We start from the raw sequence: 23761 nt of genomic DNA, 5'->3' as shown, positions 1-23761 counted from the left end.
AAGCTCACGAGAGAACAGAGGAGAGACTTTCTCTTGAACACTATATTTCATTCATGTAAACTTGATATTACACGAGTACTTTAACATGCCTTTATATAGGCTTCTTAACTTATGCATAAGCAAAACAATTCTTATATGCAAAGGAAATATGAGGCGGCGCTGTAATTTTCTCAAGGTGGTTCATACTAGATTTTTTTTGACTCTTGATGACTAAGAAAATTGCATAGGTCGTGCTAGACTATTTATGTTGGAATATGTAAATTCAAGTTTGGTCTATGTACCCATTGGGGTATATATTATACCCGTTGGGGTATAAAAGTCTTTGAAGTTTTTGACCCGTTGGAGAGGTTACTTGATTGCTAAGTAAACCTATATTATACCTGCCTTAGTTCATTTTGAAATAAAATGAGAAACCACATTTTATTCACAATTGGTATCTCATTCAGTTACAAATTGTTATGCCACCGACAATCTTTTATGCCACCGACAATCCCAAAGTTTGATGGATTCTATGATCACTAGGCATAACTCATGGATAATCTATTTCGATCTAAAGAATATTGGAGTTTAATCGAACAAGGAATCACAGTTGTACCTCCAAACGAAACTATTGAACAATTGAAAGCTGTAAAAGAAAGCAAGATCAAAGATTTCAAGGTGAAGAATTATCTATTTCAATCTATTGATAGATCAATATTAGAAACAATCTTGGTTCGCACCACATCAAAAGACATTTGGGACTCCATGAAAAGAAAGTATCAAGGCTCAACAAAGGTTAAGCGTGCTCAACTTCAAGCTTTGAGATCTTAATTTGAAGCTTTGGCCATGAAAGAAGGTGAATCAATGAATGAGTATTTTGCAAGAACCCTAGAAATTGCAAACAACATGTCTGCACATGGAGAAAGAAAGGAAGAAACAGTTGTGGTGGAGAAGATCCTTAGGTCAATCACTTCAAGATTCAACTATGTGGTTTGCTCCATAGAAGAATACAATGATGTCACACTCTTTCCATTTTTGAATTGCAAACCAATTTGCATGCTCAAGAAGCAAGAATGACACTTCACAAGAAGAAGGAAGAAGAACAAGTCTTGAAGGTGTCAAATTCAGGAAGAGGAAAAACTGGAGATGGTGTTTTTACTCGTGGTAGAGGAAGATCTGGAGCCAGAGGAAGACAAAGCAAAGAGATGATGAAATGTTATAAGTGTCACAAGTTGGGACACTATCAGAATGAGTGTCTTACTTGGGAAGAAAATGCTAACTATGCAGAGTTTGACGATCAGAAGGAATTGTTGCTTATGGCTCAAGAAACTGCAAACACTAGTGCAAAAGATGAGGTGTGGTTCTTAGATTCAGGATGCATCAATCATATGATAGGTAATAAGGAATGGTTGTTTAATTTTGATCATCAATTTCGTGAATCAGTGAAGCTTGGTGATGATTCAAAGATGTCAGTCATGGGGAGAGGAAATTTGAAGTTGTGCATAGGTGGAATGATACAGGTGATCATTGATGTGTATTATCTTCCAGGTTTGAAGAACAATTTGTTGAGTATAGGTTCATTGCAGCAGAAGCATCTGACTATTGTATTTTCTAACGATAGTTGCAAAGTCTATCATGAAAATAAGGGTTTGATCATGTCTACTTAAATGTCTTCTAACATGATGTATGTGATATATGCACCTGTTGTGATTCCTATGGGTTTGAAAGCTGCAGACACAAGTAATACAAAGCTATGGCACTATAGATATGCACATCTAAGCTTCAAGGATTGAATACATTGGCTAAGAAAGAGATGGTCAAAGGGTTACCTATCTTGCAAGAAACCGAAGAAATTTATGCTGACTGTGTGATAGGAAAGCAACATAGAGATTCAATTCCAAAAAATGCAAATTGGAGAGCCACTAAAAAGCTACAACTTGTTCATTCAGATACATCTCGACCTATTATTCCTACTTCAAATAGTGGAAGCTAGTATTTCATAACCTTTACTGATGATTTCAGTAGAAAAACATGGACATATAATTGATAGAGAAATCCAATGCATTTGAAATGTTTAGAAAATTCATAGCATTAGTTGAGAAAGAATCAAAGTGTCAGATTCAATGCTTAAGAACTGACAGAGGGTGAGAGTTTACTTCAAATTCTTTCAATGAATTTTGCAGTGAAAATGGAATTAAGAGGCAATTGACTACAACATACACTCTTCAACAGAATGGAGTGTCTGAAAGAAAGAATAGAACACTAATGAATATGGTTAGAAGTATGCTAGCTTGCAGAAAAGTTCCTAAGAAATTTTGGCATGAAGCTGTTGTTTGGGCTACATATGTTCTAAATAGAAGCCCCACTTTGTCAGTTAAAGATGTTACTCCAGAAGAAGCTTGGAGCAATAACAAGCCTGCAATGTATTATTTTAGAGTATTTGCGTGCCTAGCATATGCTCATGTTGCTGATGTTCAGAGGAAGAAACTTAATCCATAGGGAATCAAGTGTATGCATCTAGGTGTCAGTGAGGAATCTAAAGCATACAAGCTCTATGATCGTGTGAACAAGAAGGTTATAGTAAGCAGAGAGGTGGTGTTTGATGAATCAAAGAGATGGAATTGGGATGATAAGATGCAGACACAACCAGTTCATCCCGAAGATGACATTGATGAAGAAAATCTCACTACAAGTGAGATTGAGGTTCTAAATGAAGAACATGGGAACAATGATGAGATTAAGGATGTTCAGGAAGAAACTTAAGAAGAAAGTGAGAATGAACATCAAGAGGTGACCCCTAGAACAAGGAAACCTCCAGTATGGATCAAATACTATGTGAAAAATCTTGAAGAAATAGAAGACACTGAATTACACAACTTAGCTTTGTATAGCAGTGAAACTGACGCAGGTACTTATGAAGAAGTTGCAAAGTTTGATGTATGGAGAAAAGCTATGGATCAAGAAATAGAGTCCATTGAGAAGGATAACACTTTAAGAAAATTGGTGTGAAATGGATTTTCAAAACTAAGCACAATGAAGCTGGGAAAATAGAAAAGTACAAAGCTAGATTGGTGGCTAAGGGGTATAGTTAGCAATATGGCGTGGACTACAAGGAAGTGTTTGCACATGTAGCTAGATGGGATACTATCAGAACAATCTTAGCATTAGCTGCTTGTAAAGGCTGGATTGTGTATCAACTGGATGTGAAAAGTGCATTTCTACATGGTGAATTAGTTAAAGATGTCTATGTTGAGTAGCCACTTGTTTATTAGAAAGAAGATAAGAACAAGGTGTACAAACTAAAGAAAACTTTGTATGGTTTAAGACAGGCACCTAGAGCTTGGTACAGTAAGATTGAAGCTTACTTCAATCGAGAACTGTTTGATCAATGTCCTCATGAGCATACCTTGTTTGTCAAGCAAAGCAAAAAAGGAAAAATTATTATAGTTAGCCTGTATGTAGATGATCTGATATACACTGGTAATGATGAAGCCATGTTTGAGAAGTTCAAAATCTCTATGAAAAGTAAGTTTGCTATGTCTGATCTTGGCAAGATGAGATATTTTTTGGGAGTTGAAATTAAGCAACTTGCTAGTGGAATTGTCATCTATCAGCAAAAATATGCTCAAGACATATTGATAAGGTTTGGAATGGAAAGTTGCAATAAGGTTTGCACACCTATTGTTCCTGGTAACAAGCTTGTCAAGGATGAAAAGGGAAGAAATGTGAATGTAACTGAATTCAGACAAATGATTGGATGTCTGATGTACCTGTTAGCTACTAGACCTGATCTTGCATTCTTAGTTTTTTTGGTTGTAAGATACATGGAGAGGCCCACTAAGATTCACCTAGCAGCTGCAAAAAGGATCTTAAGGTGCCTAAAAGGAACTATGAACCTTGGAATCCTGTATAAGAAATTAAATGATGATGATGCTGAGTTGCAAGGCTGGTCAGATTCAGACTATGCTGGTGACCTTGATGATAGGAAGAGTACCTTTGGCTATGTGTTTGTGTATGGTTCAGGCTCTAACTGCTAGTCTTCTAAGAAGCAAGCCATAATCACATTATCCACCACTGAAGCAGAATATGTTGTTGCAGCCTCTTGTGCATGTCAGGGCGTTTGGATCAAGAAGATTCTTAAGCAACTTGGTCAAGAACAGAAGAAAGGAACATTGATATTGTGTAAATTCAAGTTTATATATATACTTATTGGGGTATATATTATACCCGTAGGGGAATAGATTATACCGGTATGGGTACAAAAGTCTTAGAAGTTTTGACAGTTAAGAGTTTGTTAGAGAGGTTACTTGATTGCTAAGTAAACCTATATTGTACCTATATAAGGCATGTGCTTAGTTCATTTTGAAATAAAATGAGAAACCACATTTTATTCACAATTTCTTGGTCCAATAGGAAACTTGCTTAGTGGTGAATTATAGCATAAGTCATACTTCTCAAGTCTTTAAAATTTAGTTTACAAATTAGTTAACCCACTATGTTAAGTAAATGCATAAACGTGTACTAAGGGGGTGCTGGCACTACTCTTACATGCTAAGTATCTTAACACCAACACCTAAGTAAGTATAATACTAAACAAGTAATACCTTTAGCATTAAGCCAAATTCCAAACGGTGGTGATGAGAAAGTCAAACGGCTGCCTCTTCATTTTCCTGTGGTCCAATAGTATCATTTCAATTAATGGCCAAGACTTGTCTTCTAGAATGCTGCTAACATCTTCGAGTTTTGATTATTTTCCGTTGTTAATATTATAAGTACCGGGGTCGTACAGCGAATTGAATTAACCATAAAAATCAACTCTGAGGCCCAAGTTGTCAGAAACAACGATTATTCGTAGTTTTACAACTATGTGCACTAGTAAGTAGTAACTATAGTCAAATACGCATTAGCATTATTATGGCAAAGTCATATTCATCCTCCTCCTCTTCATCCAACAATTCTCCTCAAGAAAAGCACGAAGTGTTTATTAGTTTTAGAGGAGAGGATACTCGCAACAATTTCACAAGCCATCTTAACGGTGCTTTGAAAAGATTAGATATAAGAACCTATATAGACAATGATCTTAATAGTGGTGATGAAATACCAACCACCCTTGTTAGGGCTATCGAAGAAGCCAAGCTTTCCGTTATTGTTTTCTCTAAAAACTATGCGGTGTCGAAATGGTGTTTGGAAGAGCTTATGAAAATACTCGAATTTAAAAAGATGAAAGGGCAAGTTGTAGTGCCTGTTTTCTATGACGTTGATCCTGCTGATGTTAGGAACCAGAGAGGAAGCTATGCTGAGGCTTTTGATAAGCACGAGAGGAACTTTAAGAAGAAGAGAAAAGTGCAAGAATGGAGGAATGGTTTGATGGAAGCTGCAAATTATTCTGGTTGGGATTGCAATGTAAACAGGTAACTTTATATCAGTCAACTTTTTTAGTTATTAATTTGGTTTAAGTTTTTCATTTATAAGTGAAAATGAGCCTTGATAACAATATTCTGATAATCCGATGAACCGATCATAAAAATTAGTTGGTGTCTTCTAACAAATACTCATAGAATAACTTGCTAAAAGACACCTTCATAAAAGGTGTCTTCTAGCAAAACTCATATTTATCATAGGCTTAAATATGATTTTCGTCCCTGTAATTTGGACGAATTTTGGTTTTCGTTCCTGCAAAAAAAAAATTGAAAAACGTCCTTGCATAAAAAAAAATTGTTTGAAAAAGGTCCCTGACCCCACTTCTGATCTGATTTGGCATTGTTCTTGCCACATGGCAGTTGCTGACTGTGCAACTTTGGCCACATGGCGCTGACGTGGCATGCCACATAATAAAAACATAAAAATTAATTTCGTAAATTTTGAAAATAGTTTTTAAAAATTAAAACATAAAAAAATATTAAAAAAATTCCAAATATTTTTTTCGATTATATAATTTTTGAATGTATTTTTTTTTAAAATATGAAAAAAAATTGAAAATTAGTTTTTGTTTTTGTAAATCTGGAAATAAAATTTTGTAAATCGGAAATTTTTTAGGATTTTTAAATTTATTTTCATATTTTTTTAATTTAAAAAATTAATTTTCAGAATTCTATTTTTATTTTAATTACGTGGACTGCCACGTCAGCGCCATGTGGCAAAAGTTGCACAGTCAGCAACTGCCACGTGGCAAATATCATGCCAAGTCAGGCATGAAGTGGGGCCAGGGACCTTTTTCAAACAAAAAAAATTGCAAGGAGGTTTTTCAAATTTATTTTGCAGGGACGAAAACCAAAACTCGTCAAAATTACAGGGACAAAAATCATATTTAAGCCATTATAATAAAACACCAATTAGCATAAAAAATAAAATTTTAAACTTAATATCAAACTTTTTAACAAAAAAAAACTAATATTAGAGCGAGCAATGTAGAAAAGTAAGTTGATAAGGTTGTAGTTCCTTCCTAATTGGCTACTACATATACCAAAAAATCATAAAAGTTTATGGGAAATCTTGTTCATCATCATAATCACCACCATCGTCATCATCATCACCGTCATCTTCACTAGCATCCTGACTATCATCATCAAACTCAACACCAGATAAAACACCTTATTCATCATTAACCCTAACCTAACATGGATTATATTAACTTCCACATATTTCAACATTGCTTCTACCACCACTTTGAGCATCATTATTAGCAACATCAATTTCCACAATATTTCGATACACAACAAGAGAATGTGGTCGATGAAGGAAGAAGAAAATGTCGTCAACGAAGATGAATATGATCCGAAATCTTCTATTGTTGGTAAGAGTGAGAGTTTTGTTTCTAAATTGAGAGTGAGATTGAAAAAGAAAATAGGATTTTAAGTTTTTTTTTTTGGTGTCGTCAACGAAGATGAGTATGATCTGAAATCTTCTATCGTTGGGAAGAGTGAGAGTTTTGTTTTTAAATTGAGAGTGAGATTGAAAAAGAAAATAGGATTTTAAGTTTTTTTTTTTGTGTCGTCAACGAAGATGAGTATGATCTGAAATCTTCTGTCGTTGGTAAGAGTGAGAGTTTTGTTTCAGAATTGAGAGTAAGATTGAAAAAGAAAATAGGATTTTAAGTTTATTGTTTTCTTTCAAATTTTATTTAGTTTGAGCTTATTTTCAAAAACAAATTGTTTTTTCAAAAAAACTTATAGGCTCGTAAACTCGTCATAGACTCGCGAGTCTACCTCAAAAAAAATTCTATGCGTGATTCCACTAGTATGAGTCTACTCGCGAGTTCGACAATCATAAGCACTTCTATGATTGTTCAAGTTCCAATGTAATACTCGTGTAGACCCTTGTTGAAGTCCCAATGTGATGATCGACCTGCTCCTTGTGTCGAAAGTGTTATTGACCAAGGGTGTTCAGGAGGCGTGTCCCGTTGAGACCGGCAACAACAATACAAGAACAAGTGGATAGAAAAGCTTCTGGCTGGTTGAGGGGGAGATGGAAAACTGAATGTTGAACACTTTGCAAGGGAGATGACTCATAAACCTAGCTTTGGTATCAACATCTCATTCAGCTAATTGTCTTTATCATTTTGGCAACTTAGAATTGTTTTATGATTGGTTTGTTCCATTGTGAAATTTGAGATCTTTACATGTGTTGTATTTTTCTTAATGTTTGTGTACAGAACAGAATTGGCATTGGTTGAGGAAATTGCTTTGGATGTGCTAAACAAGATCAATCAGGTATATGTTGGTGACCTAGATCAACAGATTGGTAAGTATGAGGAACTTGCGAAGCTCCTATTCCAGTACCATGAAAGCACAACTAACATTGTAGATTTGAACAAATATAATGCAACTGTTAAACGTATCACAGAACTTAAAATGGAGAGAAGTCTTCGTTTGCTTCGCTTGTCACCTGATATGCTTTCACATTTAGAGAACTCATCAAATAGTAATAATTTAGTTCCGCTAACCAAGAAGAAGAAAAAGAAAAAGAAAAAAAAGTTGTTTCTGTTTTAAGCTAATTAATGTACTAGTTTTCTGAGGAATCAATTGTTGTTATTAATTTTGCAAAGTTTTAATTTGATGAGTATGCTGTAGTTGGTGAGGAAATATATCCTTCCAACAACAAATGAACTTGAAAGATTAATCTATCACTCAAGTAATATCCTTACAAGGATTCTTAGTTGATATGTTTAACGCTACAAGTTTTATTAGTTTACGACACAAATAGAAGAAAATGTAAATGTAAAAGCACACAAAACAAGAAATAAAGAAGATAAAAGAAAATGGTATTATATAAAATAGTGTTATTTTACAAAACGAAAATGAATTAATTTGCATGAAGTTTGGTTTTATTCATCGAAAAGAAACTTCTGAAATGCATGGATCTCAAGTGTCCTTTAACCATTTTGAAAACTTCCCTTGCAAGTCTCTTCTTCTATTCGAGTCTTGTGCGTTGAAGTTCTCTTAAATCTAACTGCTCTTTAAAATATTTCCTCTATAAACTATTGATACGACGGCTTCGGGAAGTTACAGACTTTTAACCTTGAATGACTCCTAGAATATTTGTCTTTGAATTGCTTTATGTTGATCTTCGAAAATGGCCTTTGAACTCTTGTACCTATGGTAGAAAAAATCTTACTTTAAATCAGAGACGGAGCCAAGAATTAAGTTTAGGGGGGACCAAACTTAAAAGTATATTAGGCTAAGAAAAAATAAATTTTTAAATACACAACTTATAAGAAAAATTAAGAAGTTATAAAATATATCAAACAAAATATAAAGAGAACCAAATATTTTCTTCTAATAACTTAATCTTCATGCTTGTTTTATATTTTGCTTAATTCAAAGGCTTTTGTGGAGTATTTACCATGATCTTTTTAGAGGAAAACAACATGAATTTCATTAAGTCATTGAACAAATGGATTCTCTCTCTTCCATTAAAATGATTAAAGACGGTGCATGTTACATGTTTTTTCATCATTTATTGTCTCAGATTAAGGTTTTGTGTCCTTTGTCATTTGATTTTCGTTTTCAAGATGTTTCTCGTTAATTTAATCAAATGGTTGGCCCTAATAAGTATGGTCTTAGTGTGCTCCTTTAAAGATGTTTAATTTAGTTTTCGATTTCTTACCTTTGCTCATCTTGGATACTAAGCTTGTAGGAGTATTTCTTTTTCTGAAGGATTCGAATTTGCTTTGAACATTTGGTTCCTTTTGCTCACAAAACAAAATTGTAGAAAATTAAGTGCTTAAGTGTCAATATATTGAGGAAATATTATCACGTATACAATATCTTAGTTCACAAAAAATTAATATATAAACTAAAGAAATATAGCATACTACTATATATAAAAAAATCTTATTGTGCGTGTGACCTCTGCTGGTCCTCTTTTTACCTCTATCACCGCTTTGCATGTTGAGTTTCGAGAAAAGACTTAGACATTCTTAAACGCTTGAAAGGCATTTTAGAGTGATTTTTAATAACGCTAGTCAAAAGTTCATAGTTACTTCAAAAAAATGGTTAGAGATATTGTTAAGCGGTGAGAAAGACAGATATGAATGTTACATCTATACAAAGAAAATTTTAAAATGTTCGTTAGTTAACATTATTACTACCCATGTGATGCTGGAGTGAAGTTTCAATTATGATATATATTTCACGTTGTTTTAATATATATTTTCATGTGAAGTACTACTCCTACATTACTAATATATATTGCGCTCATTATTGACCCGTGCGATAGCACGGGTCGGCGATCTACTTTGTATCAATGCAAGCAAATTTCGACAAACTTGTTACTGGTGACTTTTAATGTGCATGAGTTTGAAAATAATAAAAAAGAATTTGATGATATGTTTTCCCGTGAAAATGGCTTTTCCCAATATGACATATTGATGTTGATAGGTCGGTTAGTATATGCTAGCATATGTACATGTAACCAAGTACGGATTAGACATTTGATACATGTCGGGTATGCGAACAAGATGAATATGATTGCAGAAAAAAAATCTAATGTGGACTGTCTATCATAAAGTTATACTCATCATATGTTTTTCCCCTGTTAAACCCCACCTGTAAGTTAATACATAGCCACTAAGGAAAATGTTTTTTGTTTATGTTATGGAGTAGCATTTGCTTTTCTACTACCTTTTGTCAATATTTTATGTGAAGAACCTTTTGTTAGAAGTATCAAACGGCAAAAAAAATATATTTTAAATTAAGCCAACGAAAATTGATGATAAAAAAGACAATACGGGGTAAAATAAAACACACTAAATAGAAATTCAGTATAATTAACCACTACCAAGAGAAGTAGTATCAAAGAAAATAACTATAATAATAAATCCAAAATTAAAAACTACTTATCAGATATTACAGTTCTCATAATATTGGACTCTAAGCAATTATGCAACAACCGAAGTTCCTAAGTCAAACACAAACGAAGAGTATCTAAGATAAAGTCGGGGTAAACACAAATCTCAGCTAGAAGAATGTCACCACTTCCTTCAAAAAAGGAGAAACTAGCCTCCCAAGTACCAGAAGTCGATCTATTAAAATGTTGAAGCTATGAAGATAGCGTCAACAATGATTTTAACGTTTTCATTAGGTAGGGGCTGCCAACGAAGCATAGGTTTACTTCAAAAACAAAACAAACAAAAAAACGAAGCATATGTTGGCCAAAAGATTCAGAAAGTGACTGAAATCATTAGCAATTACCAATAACCTGCTAATCTCAAAAGCATTATCACCAAAAAATAATATCATTCACTGTTCCTTGACAATCGTCCTTAAACAAACTTTGGTTAATCATCTATAATCTCTAATCAACTCTCATTCTTCCTATGCATTCTCTTATCTGACAAAACTGAAGTGTCTGTTATACACGAGAGTAGTGCGGTTATAAAGTGAATGGACTTCAACACCTGCTTACATAACAGCTTTACATAGTAACGTTTGTAGTTCAAATAAACGATTAAAGGGCATACTCAATAATCAGAACAGTATATTTGAAGCAACCACACTATCATGGGCGTGCATTGATTCTCAATTAACTTTCATCCGAAAAATAACCTTTCAAATGTGATCTTTTATTATGTATTCATTTCATAAATTTCTTAATAAAACCACATGTCAACTTCTTCTAAAATAAAATTAAACAGAACTATCCCGATTAAAAATAAATAAAATTTCTAAAATCACCAAATGTCAGTGAGTGATTCCAAAATATGAAATTAAACAGAACTATCATGATTAAAAATGTCAGTGAGTGATCAAATATATATATATATATATATATATCAAGCACCAACTATACACATCAACAATGTCTAAGGAATTTCATGGACATAGGTTTTCATGTAAATCAAGCTAAATTCGCCATAAATAATAATTGCCAAAGCTAAATTCAGCGTGAAAAATAAATAAGAAACGAAACTCTAAAGGATGCAAGACTTAAGACTTAGATATGTTCATACCATACAGTGGGAGATATCATCCAATTATACAGATACCATCTACATAATAAAGTCATAAACACCATTAAAATAAACTACACATAGAAGACAGTCCAAAGGCTTGCTTTAAGCTCCTAATGTTTCTTTGCAAAACAACCATATCGATAGATGCCTGCAAAAGGAGTACAAAATTAGGGTTAGGGGGGTAAACATAGGGAATATACTAATTCACAAAGGTAGATTTCAAAGTTACATATATCTAAGACACCAATAAAACAAAGATTGTATTTTATTTTAATGGCTACATATATGTATGCAACAAGAAAAACAAAAGCAAATACAAAATCAAAGGAAATGACAGTTTATAAACATTATTACCATTCATTCATGGTGGAGTGTATTAGAATTTAATGACACGGTCAAAAACCCGAGGTGGTTCATCTTGAAAAGCTTCAGTTACTTTGGCCATGAAAGTTGTTATGTTGGAAGGAGATCCTACTGTTTGTGCTTGAAAGGTAATGTGATGCGTCAGACCAGGAGCAAGAGCATTAGGAGGATAATAGGAACAATTGACAAGTTGATGAAACACAAAAGTTGGACCCTAATAATTAAGAAGAAGAAGAAGAAGAAGATCAGTTTATTTAATTGAACGAATAAACATTCATACAAAGAGTATTGTATACCTACTACCTGATTTGTTTTATTGTAGAAATTCAAAGCAAGTTGGCAATGGCAAATGAGAGTAGGGAGATTATCATCGTCTATGTAAAGGGGTACCAAACCGCCGACGCCGACGGGACATGGAGGATAGGCGTACACCTGAGAATGAATCAAAAATAAGAGACTATGAAATTGAAAACAAAATTGAGATACATAAGATAGATTCGTACATTTGGGTTGGTAGTGCGCTGCCAGGCTTTATTCATATACACAAGACCATCAAGATTAAACATAAAAGGTTTATCGTCATCCTCATACTTCTTAGACAGGTAATGTGTTTTTAACTGCGGTTCCGATTTCAGCTGTTCCTGTTCTTGATCCTGATTCAGCCGTTTCCCTTTCGATCCCCGCGGTTCCAATTTCAGCTGTTCCTGTTCTTGATCCTGATTCAATCGTCTCCCTTTCGATCCCCGCGGTTCCGATTTCAACCATTCCTGTTCTTGATCCTGATTCAATCGCGACCGCCGTATGACTTTGCTAGACATTTTGCAACACGGAAGGAAGGAAGGAAGAAATCACAATTCACGTATACCTAACCCTAAACGGAAAAGGAAATTGCTCTTTATGCACTTATTCTTTGCTCTTAAACACCCTAAACTAACTAGATGAAAAATATAAGATAACATTTATATTATACTAGCGGAAAGACGGGCACTATCGTGCCCGTCTGTCTGCTCTTTCTACTGCGCTAACGCATGTGATTATTTTATTATGTTTGTTTGTATAATTTTGATTAAATTTTTAAAAAATTTAAATATTAATGAAAATTATTGATATATTGATTTATAAACAAAATATTGTCAAGTTATATAACAATTATTTATGAACTCAACATATTTTAGTTTGTCTGCATATAAAATAAGGAAATAATAATGATCTTTTATTGTTTATTCTAACAGTAATTAGTAACATCACAACATAATTGTATAAATGACATTTTATGTAAAAGAAACATTGTTATAATTGCGATAAAAGAATATCTTTAAAAACTACATTTTTCGTAAAGTCTCCATCTTCTCCTTCTATTTTCCCTTCATTAATGAGAACTTTTGTTGAATTTTGAGAAACTCCTCTAGATAAAGCTACACATAATTGACCATGACTGAAAACATGTTGTGGAAGATAGATTCCGACATTAGGAATGGTATGCCCTTTAACATTAATTTTTGCTCACATTTGTTACTTATATTTTTTTAGAGGATTTAAAGTCCAACCTTTAACATAATATTTTGCTCACGTTTGTTTCTAATATTTTTTCCAGCGGATTTAAAGTTCAATCTTTAACATTATTTTTTGCTCACGTTTGTTATTAATATTTTTTTTTAGAGTATTTAAAGTTCAATCTTTAACATTATTTTTTTCTCACGTTTATTACTAATCTTTTTTTAGAGGATTTAAAGTCCAATCTTTAACTTTATTTTTTGCTCACGTTTGTTACTAATCTTTTTTTTAGAGAATTTATAGTCCAATCTTCAACAATATTTTTTGCTCACGTCTATTACTAATCTTTTTTTAGAGGATTTAAAGTCCAATCTTTAACAATATTTTTTGCTCACGTTTGTTAATAATTTTTTTTAGAGGATTTAAATTCCAATATTTAACATTATTTTTTGCTCACGTTTGTTACAAATCTTTTTTTTAGAGGATTTAAAGTCCAATCTTTTCCATTATTTTTTACTCAAGTTTGTTACAATTGATCAAAGACTAAGGATGAATAATTTATATCAATAAAATAATATGGAATACTGTGTTTTGTGGAAGGGATATGAAAATACTTGACAATCTTTGTTGGTTGTATTGAGGAGAAAAACACAGATGTACAACATAAAAGCGGCTGATAAAAAAGTAACATGAGTTGTTGTTTTGTGCTAGTTTTTTTGTGAGTTTGATCTTTGGTTAACAAAGATAAAAGAGGGTTAACGGTGACGATTAGTGACATGGATTACTAATCCACGTATTATTTTATAATTGGCTATTTGTATTTAAAATTAAGGGTATTTTTGGAAAGAAAAGTCCAACCCAAATGTGTGCTTATAGATAAAAAAAAAAAAAAAAAGCATACTATCATAGTTTGTATAAGCAATTATAAACCAGCAAAGTCAAATAATTCTTAAAATTAATTGTAAATAATTTGAATCATAATCACTTATAAACCAACAAAGTCAAATAATCCATAAAATTAATCAACTTTGATTAGTTGTAACATGAAAGAAAAATAAAACTTACAGGTTAATTCTGAATTCTGATGCAGAGGGCGGAGAGAGGTTGAAAAAACTAAACAATGCGGGAACGAACTATGAACTGTGAGAACCCTACTTATTAATATTTTTAATATAGTGCGCTAACAAATCTTTTTCTAAAAGATTTTGAATCATAATATTTTGCTCACGTTTATTACTAATATTTTTATCAGAGGATTTAAAGTCCAATTTTAAACGTTATTTTTTGCTCATGTTTGTTACTAATTTTTTTTTTGCTCACGTTTGTTACTAATCTTTTATTACAGGATTTAAAGTCTAATATTTAACATTATTTTTTGCTCATGTTTGTTACTAATTTTTTTTAGAGGATTTAAAGTCTAATCTTTAACAATATTTTTTGCTCACGTTTATTACTAATATTTTTTTAGAGGATTTATAGTCCATTTAATATAGTGCTAACAAATCTTTTTCTAAAAAATTTTGAATCATAATATTTTGCTCACGTTTGTTATTAATATTTTTATCAGAGGATTTAAAGTTCAATTTTTAACATTATTTTTTGCTTAGTTTGTTACTAATCTTTTTTTTTTGCTCACGTTTGTTACTAATCTTTTATTAGAGGATTTAAAGTCTAATCTTTAACATTATTTTTTGCTCATGTTTGTTCTTAATATTTTTTTTAGAGGATTTAAAGTCCAATCTTTAACAATATTTTTCGCTCACGTTTGTTACTAATTTTTTTTTAGAGGATTTATAGTCCAATCCTCATCGGCTATTATTTTTGTTTAAAAAAAAATTAAAAAAACTCATAGACTCGTGAGAAATAAAGCAGGAAAAAACATAATCTTTGGATTTTTTTTTCATAAGTGATTATTGTTCAACTTTGATTTTCTCAAATTTTGATTCATTCATTCTTCTAATAAAAAAAAGTAAAAATAAAGCTTGAATTGTAATGTTGGCGGAAAGTAAATTGCTCGAAGGATAAAACAGAAAGATATTCAATTCATGTAGTGGACCTTAAAGATATTCCATTCAATGGTGCTTCAGAAGTATTAATCAAGTTCGTGAGCCTTGGATCTTTCTAATTTTTTAGAGGTGATGAGATGTGATCAGAGGGTACTATGATGAATTCTGGATCGATTTGAATTCATGAGAAGAGAAATAAAGAATGCAAATATAATTTTTAAACTTTTTGTGAGTTTGATATGTTGTTAACGATGGTAAAAGAAAGTTAACGGTGACGATTAGTGATATTGATTATTAATCCACGTGCTACTTTATAATTGACTATTTGTATTTAAAATTAAGGGTATTTTTGGAAAGAAAATTCCAACCCAAAAATGTGCTGAAAGGGGTGGTTTTCTTTATATATAGTATAGATTGTTATTGTCATTAACAAAATAACATTTGTATTATACTTCAATAAAATATATTATTATAATAATTTGTTACATTATGAAACTTTAAAGAACAAATTAATTGTGAATTTTTGTTCCCCATAATTATGAATTTTTTAAGTCTAAAAACTCCAAAATTTCATAATTAATGTCATAATGACATACTATCAAGTTGCAACTTACGATCACTTCATACTTAAAAATACTTACAATTATTTCTACAACCGGGCATAATAAATCAGATTTTAACTTCTAATTTGTGGATCTTCAACAATAATGGATGCACCAAAGCTATTACCAACATCAACAAAAGTTGGAAGTCCATCCGTTGTCATGCCCTGTCAATAAGCGAGCAAAACAATCTTATAAGCTCGTAGAAATAATTGTTACGAACAAGATCGACGATGTATGGTTCATTAATGACTTGATGATATATGTTGCACCAAGCATGAGATATTCAAGTCACTTGATGATGTTGATATTATTCAAACATTTACCGCAAAGAGGTCTCAAAAAGGGCAGAAATTCCCAGCAATGGATACTTTGTAATCCAGTAATTATCATTCGTTCTATTAATTTCAATTAAACTCGGCCCAATCTTTTACTAAAAGGATTGAGCCGAATAAAATACACAATACAAAAATACTTCTTGTATCTATAATGAATCCTATGGATCTTTCCGATTGGTATATTTTTTCTATTTAATTTCTATTTTTTGATTTGGAATAGATATAGTCTAATTAATAATTATAGCATTCTAATTGAATATCATAATATAATAGAATGAATTAAATAGAAATAATTTATATTTCTATTTTAAAATAAAAAATTAGAATAGAAATATTTTTCTATTTGTTTTCTCGATTGTATTTTTTTTTTTCAACATTGACAACAGTGTATCAAACAAATATAATACGATCGTGAATAAAAAGATGGATTGACTCATGTTACATAGATTTATTTTTACTTCGTCAAATAATGGATTGTTGTATTTAGTTTGTATCAAACAAGAAGTTTTTTCATTGTAATTTAATGTAATATGCAACATTTTTTTAATATTAAAGAATTGTATCTTTTTTTTATTGCGATTGGATATACACATCCTTCTATTTTTTTTTTTATTAGGGTTGCTAACTCAATGGTAGAGTACTCGGCTTTTAAGTGCGACTCCATTTTTTACACATTTCTATGAACTAATTGGTTCATCCATACCATCGGTAGGGTTTGTAAGACCACGACTGATCCAGAAAGGAATGAATGGAAAAAGCAGCATGTCGTATCAATGGTGAATTCTAAAATTTTTTATTGGACCTGGCCCAAATTTTCGTTTGAATTGTTGGCTCGGAACAAATGAATTCAGTTGGGTTTAATTAATAAAAGGATAGAGCTTAGATGCTCCAATTATAGGGAAACAAAAAGCAACGAGCTTTCATTTTTTATTTGAATGATTACCACATCTAATTATACGTTAAAAAAGGATTAGTGCTTGCTGTGGAAAAAGTTTTTCCAACGAATGGATTAAGGATTTTTGTTATGAGTCCTAATTATTAGCTATTCCCCATTATGTTATGGGGTAGCAATAAATGTGTAAAAGAAAGAGTATATTGATAAAGATATTTTTTTCCAAAATCAAAAGAGCGATTGGTCCAAAAAATAAAGGATTTCTAACTAGCTTGTTGTCCTAGAACAATTAGATGGAACAAGCGAGCGGAGATAGTCCATTAATGGGTTTTAACTTTTTTTCTAGGTATCTATTCATATTTGTTTTTTTTAATTCTAATATATATATATATAGAATAGAATACCTTGTTTTGACTGTATCGCACTATGTATCATTTGATAATCCAATGAATCTCTGATCCGTTGACCAAATAGAATTTCTAAAATGAAGGAATATCAAGTATATTTAGAACGAGCTAGATCTCGCCAACAGGACTTCCTATACCCACTTATTTTTCGGGAGTATATTTATGGACTTGCTTATAGTCATAATTTTAATAGATCCATTTTTGTGGAAAATGTAGGTTCTGACAGTAAATATAGTTTACTAATTGTAAAACGTTTAATTACTCGAATGTATCAACAGAATCATTTAATCATTTCGGCTAATGATTCTAACAAAAATCCATTTTGGGGCTATAATAAGAATTTTTATTCTCAAATAATATCAGAGGGTTTTGCCATCGTCGTGGAAATTCCATTTTTCCTAGAAAAAAGCTCTTCCTTAGAGGAGGCAGAAATCATAAAATCTTATAAAAATTTGAGATCAATTCATTCCATTTTTCCCTTTTTGGAGGATAAATTTACATATTTAAATTATGTGTCAGATATACGAATACCATATCCTATCCATCTGGAAATCTTAGTTCAAATCCTTCGATACTGGGTGAAAGATGCCCCTTTTTTTCATTTATTACGATTGTTTCTTTATAATTTTAGTAATTGGAATAGTTTTATTACTACCAAAAACTCGATTTCTACTTTTTCAAAAAGTAATCCGAGATTATTCTTGTTCCTCTATAATTTTTATGTATGTGAATATGAATCTATCTTCCTTTTTCTACGTAATAAATCCTCTCATTTACGATTAAAATCTTTTAGCGTTTTTTTTGAACGAATTTTTTTTTATGCAAAAAGAGAACATCTTGTAGAAGTTTTTGCTAAGGATTTTTCGTATACTTTAACATTCTTCAAGGATCCTCTCATTCATTATGTTAGATATCAAGGAAAATGCATTCTGGCTTCAAAGAATTCGCCTTTTTTGATGAATAAATGGAAACATTATTTTATTCATTTATGGCAAGGTTTTTTTTATGTTTGGTCTCAACCAAGAACGATCCATATAAACCAATTATCCGAACATTCATTTCAGCTTTTAGGCTATTTTTTAAATGTGCGGGTAAATCGTTCAGTGGTACGGAGTCAAATGCTGCAAAATACATTTTTAATCGAAATTTTTAGCAAAAAACTTGATATAATAGTTCCAATTATTCCTCTGATTAGATCATTGGCTAAAGCGAAATTTTGTAATGTATTAGGGCATCCTATTAGTAAGCCGGTCTGGGCCGATTCATCCGATTTTGATATTATTGACCGATTTTTGCGAATATGCAGAAATCTTTCTCATTATTACAATGGATCCTCAAAAAAAAAAAGTTTGTATCGAATAAAATATATACTTCGGCTTTCTTGTATTAAAACTTTGGCTTGTAAACACAAAAGTACTGTACGCGCTTTTTTGAAAAGATCAGGTTCAGAAGAATTATTGGAAGAATTCTTTACAGAGGAAGAAGAGATTCTTTCTTTGATTTTTCCAAGAGATTCTTCTACTTTGCACAGGTTAAATAGAAATCGGATTTGGTATTTGGATATTCTTTTCAGCAACGATCTGGTCAATGATGAATGATTGGTTATGTTATGATACTTAAATATTCTAGAGATCGAATTTCTATTTTATATATATAAAAGATTATGAAATGTTCATGTAGTTAAGAGTTGAGTTTCAAGATTCCTCTTCTGGAGAAGTAACTCAGGTTTAGATGTATACATAGGGAAAGCCGTGTGCAATGAAAAATGCATGCACGGCTTGGGGAGGGATTTTTTTCCATAGGACGCGAAGCTGTCTACGAAGCTTCCCTCCCCCCTGTAGTCGAAGTACTCGGCGCTACTTTGATTCAAAAGGTAACCGACGGTTCCCGACTTTATCCGGTTTCCGCAACCGTAATCATTTGTCACTCCATCCATAAACCTTTTTTTCAATAGCGGTACGCTCTAAAAAAAGTCAAGGATAAGCTTGCATTCTAGAAGCGGTAGCTTCCCGCCTCCTTCATTTCTACTGCCTCCTTCGGTGATAAAAGTTCCCTTCCCTTTTATAAAATGCCCGATTGGTCTGCCTCAGCAAATGTACAAAGTGGACCGCTGTTTGGCTGACCCTCTTCTTCCCATTCGGGTTGGGTTGACCCAGAAGTAAAGTAAGAAGGAATGGAACCACTGGAGAGTCGTCCGCAGTTCACACTTGGGCAAAGACGACTGACTTTGTTTGGAAGCGGAACACGAACCGATTTCCGCTATTCCGGGTTCTTATTGAGCGTAGCGAAATCAAGGTTGTTTATTATAAAGTCAGCGAAGTTTCTATGGTGTTCTACCTTTGCGTAGTATCGGTCCACAGTGGAAGGCTCCGTACCGACGCCTCACTACTACTTAATTAATGGCTAAGCTATTTCATAACCTGAGCTTTCCTTAACCAGCTGACCTTACTTCGTAACCTTAACGTACTTTCTTTCTTACTATATCATAGGCCTTCGCCACTTCAAATGGGCGCTTCGCCCTTTCTTTTTTTTATTATAAAAAACGGGGCCTTACTTATTCAGTTCAGGGAGGAAGAAAGCCAAAAGGGAAGTTCTGCGTCCTCACCTTTCAATCGAGCAACTGCGTTTCTTCGTCTTAGGCCTCCTTGCTACGTTGAAAGAACACAGGGAGTAGAGCGGCCCGTCTGAGTACATAAGATATTGTTTACCAGAAGAGGTTGTTGGGGAAGTCCCCGGATAGGCAGATCCAGATAAACGAAAGGGGCTTGTCCTCACTTACTTGAGCAAGGAATGAAAGACTCGCTTGCTTAGCGCAGGACGGAACAAGAAAGGAAAGAAAAAGAGAAAGACCCATAATTCAACTAAGAGAAAAGCAAGTAGCACAATCCCCTCACCTACGGATAAGACCCCTTCTGATTCTTGTACGTATACTAGATCTGTCTGGATTGGATCTACTAGAAGAGGCATCACTCGAGTTATGCCTCTTTTTATGCCCTTAGGCAGGAGGAGCGACTGGGCTCTCTCGATTCATAGCCCAAAATATTTGCTTAGCTTCACCTTCTCTCGATTCTTTCAGACTGCTTTACTTAGGATGGAGTCCTTGCTTAGCCGAGCTGGAAGCTATACTCTAGGCGGGCTGATAATCCTCTTCTTTTTCTTCCGGGAATGAGCTGTTGTAAGGCCTTGTCTTTTTCGAAAGCTAAACCTAAAAAAAGTGCATATTTCTTTTTTTCTGGAATAGGTGAATCCATGCTTATTTATTTCCTTCCCGAGTTGAGAACAGAGGACAATCCCACCCTAGCTATTGGACTTTGATCCTTATCGACTTTGACCGAAAGAGCTATTCTTTTCCTGAGACTGGGAAGCGTAAGGCCGGACAGAAAGTCTTGTACGAGGTTCAGTTCAGGCATAGCTACTGGAAAAGAAGTCATGCCTCATTCTTATTGATGTAGATGGGCAATCACCAATGGCTGAAATGAGAAAGGGCTTCGCTATGAATCCGTAACGACGTACCGACTGGCTCTCCGATAGACTCGTAGATAGAATGGCCTTTCATCGACCCCTTTCTACTCACCCAGGAACCGAGGAGACAAAGATAGAAGAAGAATTCTTTTTTTTTTCGCCCGAGGGTTCCTTTAGAGAAGAACCACGCTAAATAGATAGGATCCATTTCCACCAATTTCAGCTATTACAAAAAGTAGCGAATGGAAAAAACGGAGTAGCGGGTCTCTCAGGTTAGAAAAGGAAGAACCGAAAGAAGATCTCTAGTTGAGCCTTTACGCCTTTACTATTCAGAGAAATGTCCCCCAACTATACTATATATTCCATTATATATACGATGAAATAAGAGGCGACCTGCCCCAGAAGCTTGCAGAATAAAAAATATGGACAATCAGTAGACTGGCTGGCGAGGCCAGGTAGATCTCTGTGGGGTCCCCTTCTCCGCTTCAAATGGGAAGGCCAACATCCTTTTTTCGCCCGTTAGCAAGACCGAAACTAGATGCGTCGAGCTGCCTAAGGTCTTGACCACCTCCTCTTATTTAAAGGATAAAAAGTTGTACCATAAAGTGCAAACTAGACTCCGCATCTAGATCAAGTTACCTTTCAAACAGCGTATTCTCGGCATCAATGCACCAACCCCTGGCAAGACCCGATCGGACCAAGAGGAATTAGAAGAGTGGCTTAAAAGCTCCTTTAAGCCATCAAATTTCCCTTCATTTACACGAGATTCATATTTCTTTTTGGGGATTCCACTAATAGACAGATTGGATAAGAATCTTACTCCCGCACCGGAACTCTTGCTTCTTGGCCAAGAGAGGCTTCTCGCTGCAATCGATTCCTAACATCTGATCGGCGATTGTGAAAAAAAAATAGGAGTCCTTTAGCCTTCGGTCAATAGGAGTAATTATTCCCTCTAGTAGGTCAGTCAGTCTTTAAATGTGTTCCATAGAATAGAAGAGAAAGAGTCAGTCTTTACTCCTTAGTCTGCCGCTATCTTTCATCCCTTAATTGCCTTATCTTATCTTTTTCTGTTGTAAATGTAAACCGGCCGTTTGTTAGGATCTTCTCGCCGTAACCAGTAATAGGCTTATCTGCCGTTTCATTCGCATTATCGTGAGCGGGTCTGGTGAACTACCCTTTCACTGGTTCTAGCTACTATTGGATTTGAACCAATAAAGTGAAGTATTCCAACTCTGCCTTTTAGGGTAAGATACCCTGGCTTTCAGTTGCAGTACTGGTCATTGGCGACCTTGGGACGCATCTCAAGTGTACTGGGCACCCCCTCTTTGCTTATAGACTCAGCACAGAAAAAGCAAGGCTCTCCTTTGAGATCAGGATGTTATACCGCTTTTCCCAGGGAAGGCATATACTACTGATAGTAGTCCGCTTTGTGAAAGTCCCATAAAAGCTCACTTCGCGGCAACGACATCCATCCAACGAGATATGCTTCGGGTAACATTCCCAGATCTGAAATTTCGTTAGTGACGGTCTATCCCTTCACTTAACCGAAAGCGTACACTCGATAGGGTTTATTATCAAATGGGTTGGTTTCTAGGATAGGAGCTATTCCACCAAGATCAAATGAGGGCCAACTAGGGGACTTAGCCAAAGGATTCCAATTCACTTTTTCAAGGTACCTCTCTTATTAAATAAAAAGGCTAGTTAAGAAAGATAAAATGAGAGTTGGAATGCATCGACAGCTTTTCCTGCGCTTACTCCAATAGACAAAGAAAGGAGGGCAGGCAACTTAGCCGGCTAAACGATACCCAAATGGTCAACCCCCGCTGCTTAACCGGAATCGAAGACTAGAAAGCTAGCACAGAATAGGTACTTTACGGAATATGGATGTAGTACTGAACAGCTAATGGAAAGCGTACGGGATCTACGGGCTAAGAGATTTTTCCACCTCAAGCCAAAGGAAATTCAACCTTTGCCGATAGACCAATCAATGGTGAAACAAGACCTGCAAGCACATAAACTCGATCTTCAGCCCTTGCTTCGGGAGGGAGTTTATCAATACAAGGATTAGGATCTGAATGAAAGGCTTACTTAAAGTCTTATGCCTTAGGGTGAAAGACCCCAATCCACTCGATACAAGACTTACAACACAAAGAATCCCTAAAAGAAAAGAAGGAGACTTTACCTTTACTTAGAGAGGGGCAAATGAACCACTTGAAAAAGGCGTAATTCCTGACTCTAGCAAGTCAGTGATAAAAACCTGACTCTAACAAGTAAGCAAGTAAACTACCTTTCGTTGGGAGAGTTTTTCCTTAAGTTTCTTTCATGCCTCTTCAATCGATATCGAAGAAGGTCACAGAGGTACTAGGCAACAATAACATGCCATAAAATGCATTATGGAAAGCCTTAGGACGGTAAGAACACCCAACATACAGATGCACACTCCAAAATGTGAAATATTCATCTTCATTGGAGCTTTTTGGTGGTAGTCGTGACCAACAGCCATCAGCTGTCGGCTCGTTGGTAAGGCGAGAGCTTCAAGCCCGATTTCAGGTTCAGGTGGCACACCCCCCACACAAGCACCACCCGACGAAGGGGGGACGGGGAAAGCTACAGGCCCAAAACCTTCGACCCTTCTTTCTAAATGGGGGTGCCCGGAGCACCCCATCTTGTCATTTCGTTGTTGCTCATTCCCGTTAGGGTTAGGCCTAAGTCTTTGGTGTATCCTTCTCCGCGCCCGCTCACGCTTTGCTGACCTATCGCGTGGTA

At 34.2% G+C, this 23761-nt stretch overlaps 2 protein-coding genes across 2 annotated transcripts; one reads left to right on the top strand and one right to left on the bottom strand.

The window, feature by feature from the left end:
* The first annotated feature begins 4778 nt into the window (after positions 1-4778).
* LOC146921320 (toll/interleukin-1 receptor-like protein) lies at positions 4779-8138 on the top strand. Its single transcript, XM_085714750.1, has 2 exons — positions 4779-5390; positions 7631-8138. Exons 1-2 carry the CDS (start codon positions 4894-4896, stop codon positions 7965-7967), a joined length of 834 nt encoding a protein of 277 aa, XP_085570876.1. The 5' UTR covers positions 4779-4893; the 3' UTR covers positions 7968-8138.
* Positions 8139-11397: 3259 nt separating this feature from the next.
* On the bottom strand, positions 11398-12612 carry LOC146921319 (uncharacterized). Its single transcript, XM_085711283.1, has 4 exons — positions 12298-12612; positions 12098-12226; positions 11786-12008; positions 11398-11579 (listed from the first exon to the last, which is right to left on the bottom strand). Exons 1-3 carry the CDS (start codon positions 12610-12612, stop codon positions 11808-11810), a joined length of 645 nt encoding a protein of 214 aa, XP_085567409.1. The 3' UTR covers positions 11398-11579; positions 11786-11807.
* Between the last annotated feature and the right edge of the window lie 11149 nt (positions 12613-23761).

This window comes from Medicago sativa, chromosome 5, assembly GCF_051527215.1.
Source record: "Medicago sativa cultivar Bolivia chromosome 5, Bolivia_mono, whole genome shotgun sequence".
NCBI classification, from domain to species: domain Eukaryota; kingdom Viridiplantae; phylum Streptophyta; class Magnoliopsida; order Fabales; family Fabaceae; genus Medicago; species Medicago sativa.
This window is presented reverse-complemented; position numbering and strand designations above follow the sequence as displayed.

Bases quoted from the DNA above. Each gene is read 5' to 3' on its own strand.
- LOC146921320 (XM_085714750.1), top strand. From the start codon at position 4,894: ATGGCAAAGTCATATTCATCCTCCTCCTCTTCATCCAACAATTCTCCT. The intron at 5,391-7,630 runs GTAACTTTATAT...GTTTGTGTACAG, and splicing joins TGGGATTGCAATGTAAACAG to AACAGAATTGGCATTGGTTG.
- LOC146921319 (XM_085711283.1), bottom strand. From the start codon at position 12,612: ATGTCTAGCAAAGTCATACGGCGGTCGCGATTGAATCAGGATCAAGAA. The intron at 12,227-12,297 runs GTACGAATCTAT...ATTCATTCTCAG, and splicing joins AGCGCACTACCAACCCAAAT to GTGTACGCCTATCCTCCATG. The intron at 12,009-12,097 runs GTAGTAGGTATA...CTTAATTATTAG, and splicing joins TCTACAATAAAACAAATCAG to GGTCCAACTTTTGTGTTTCA.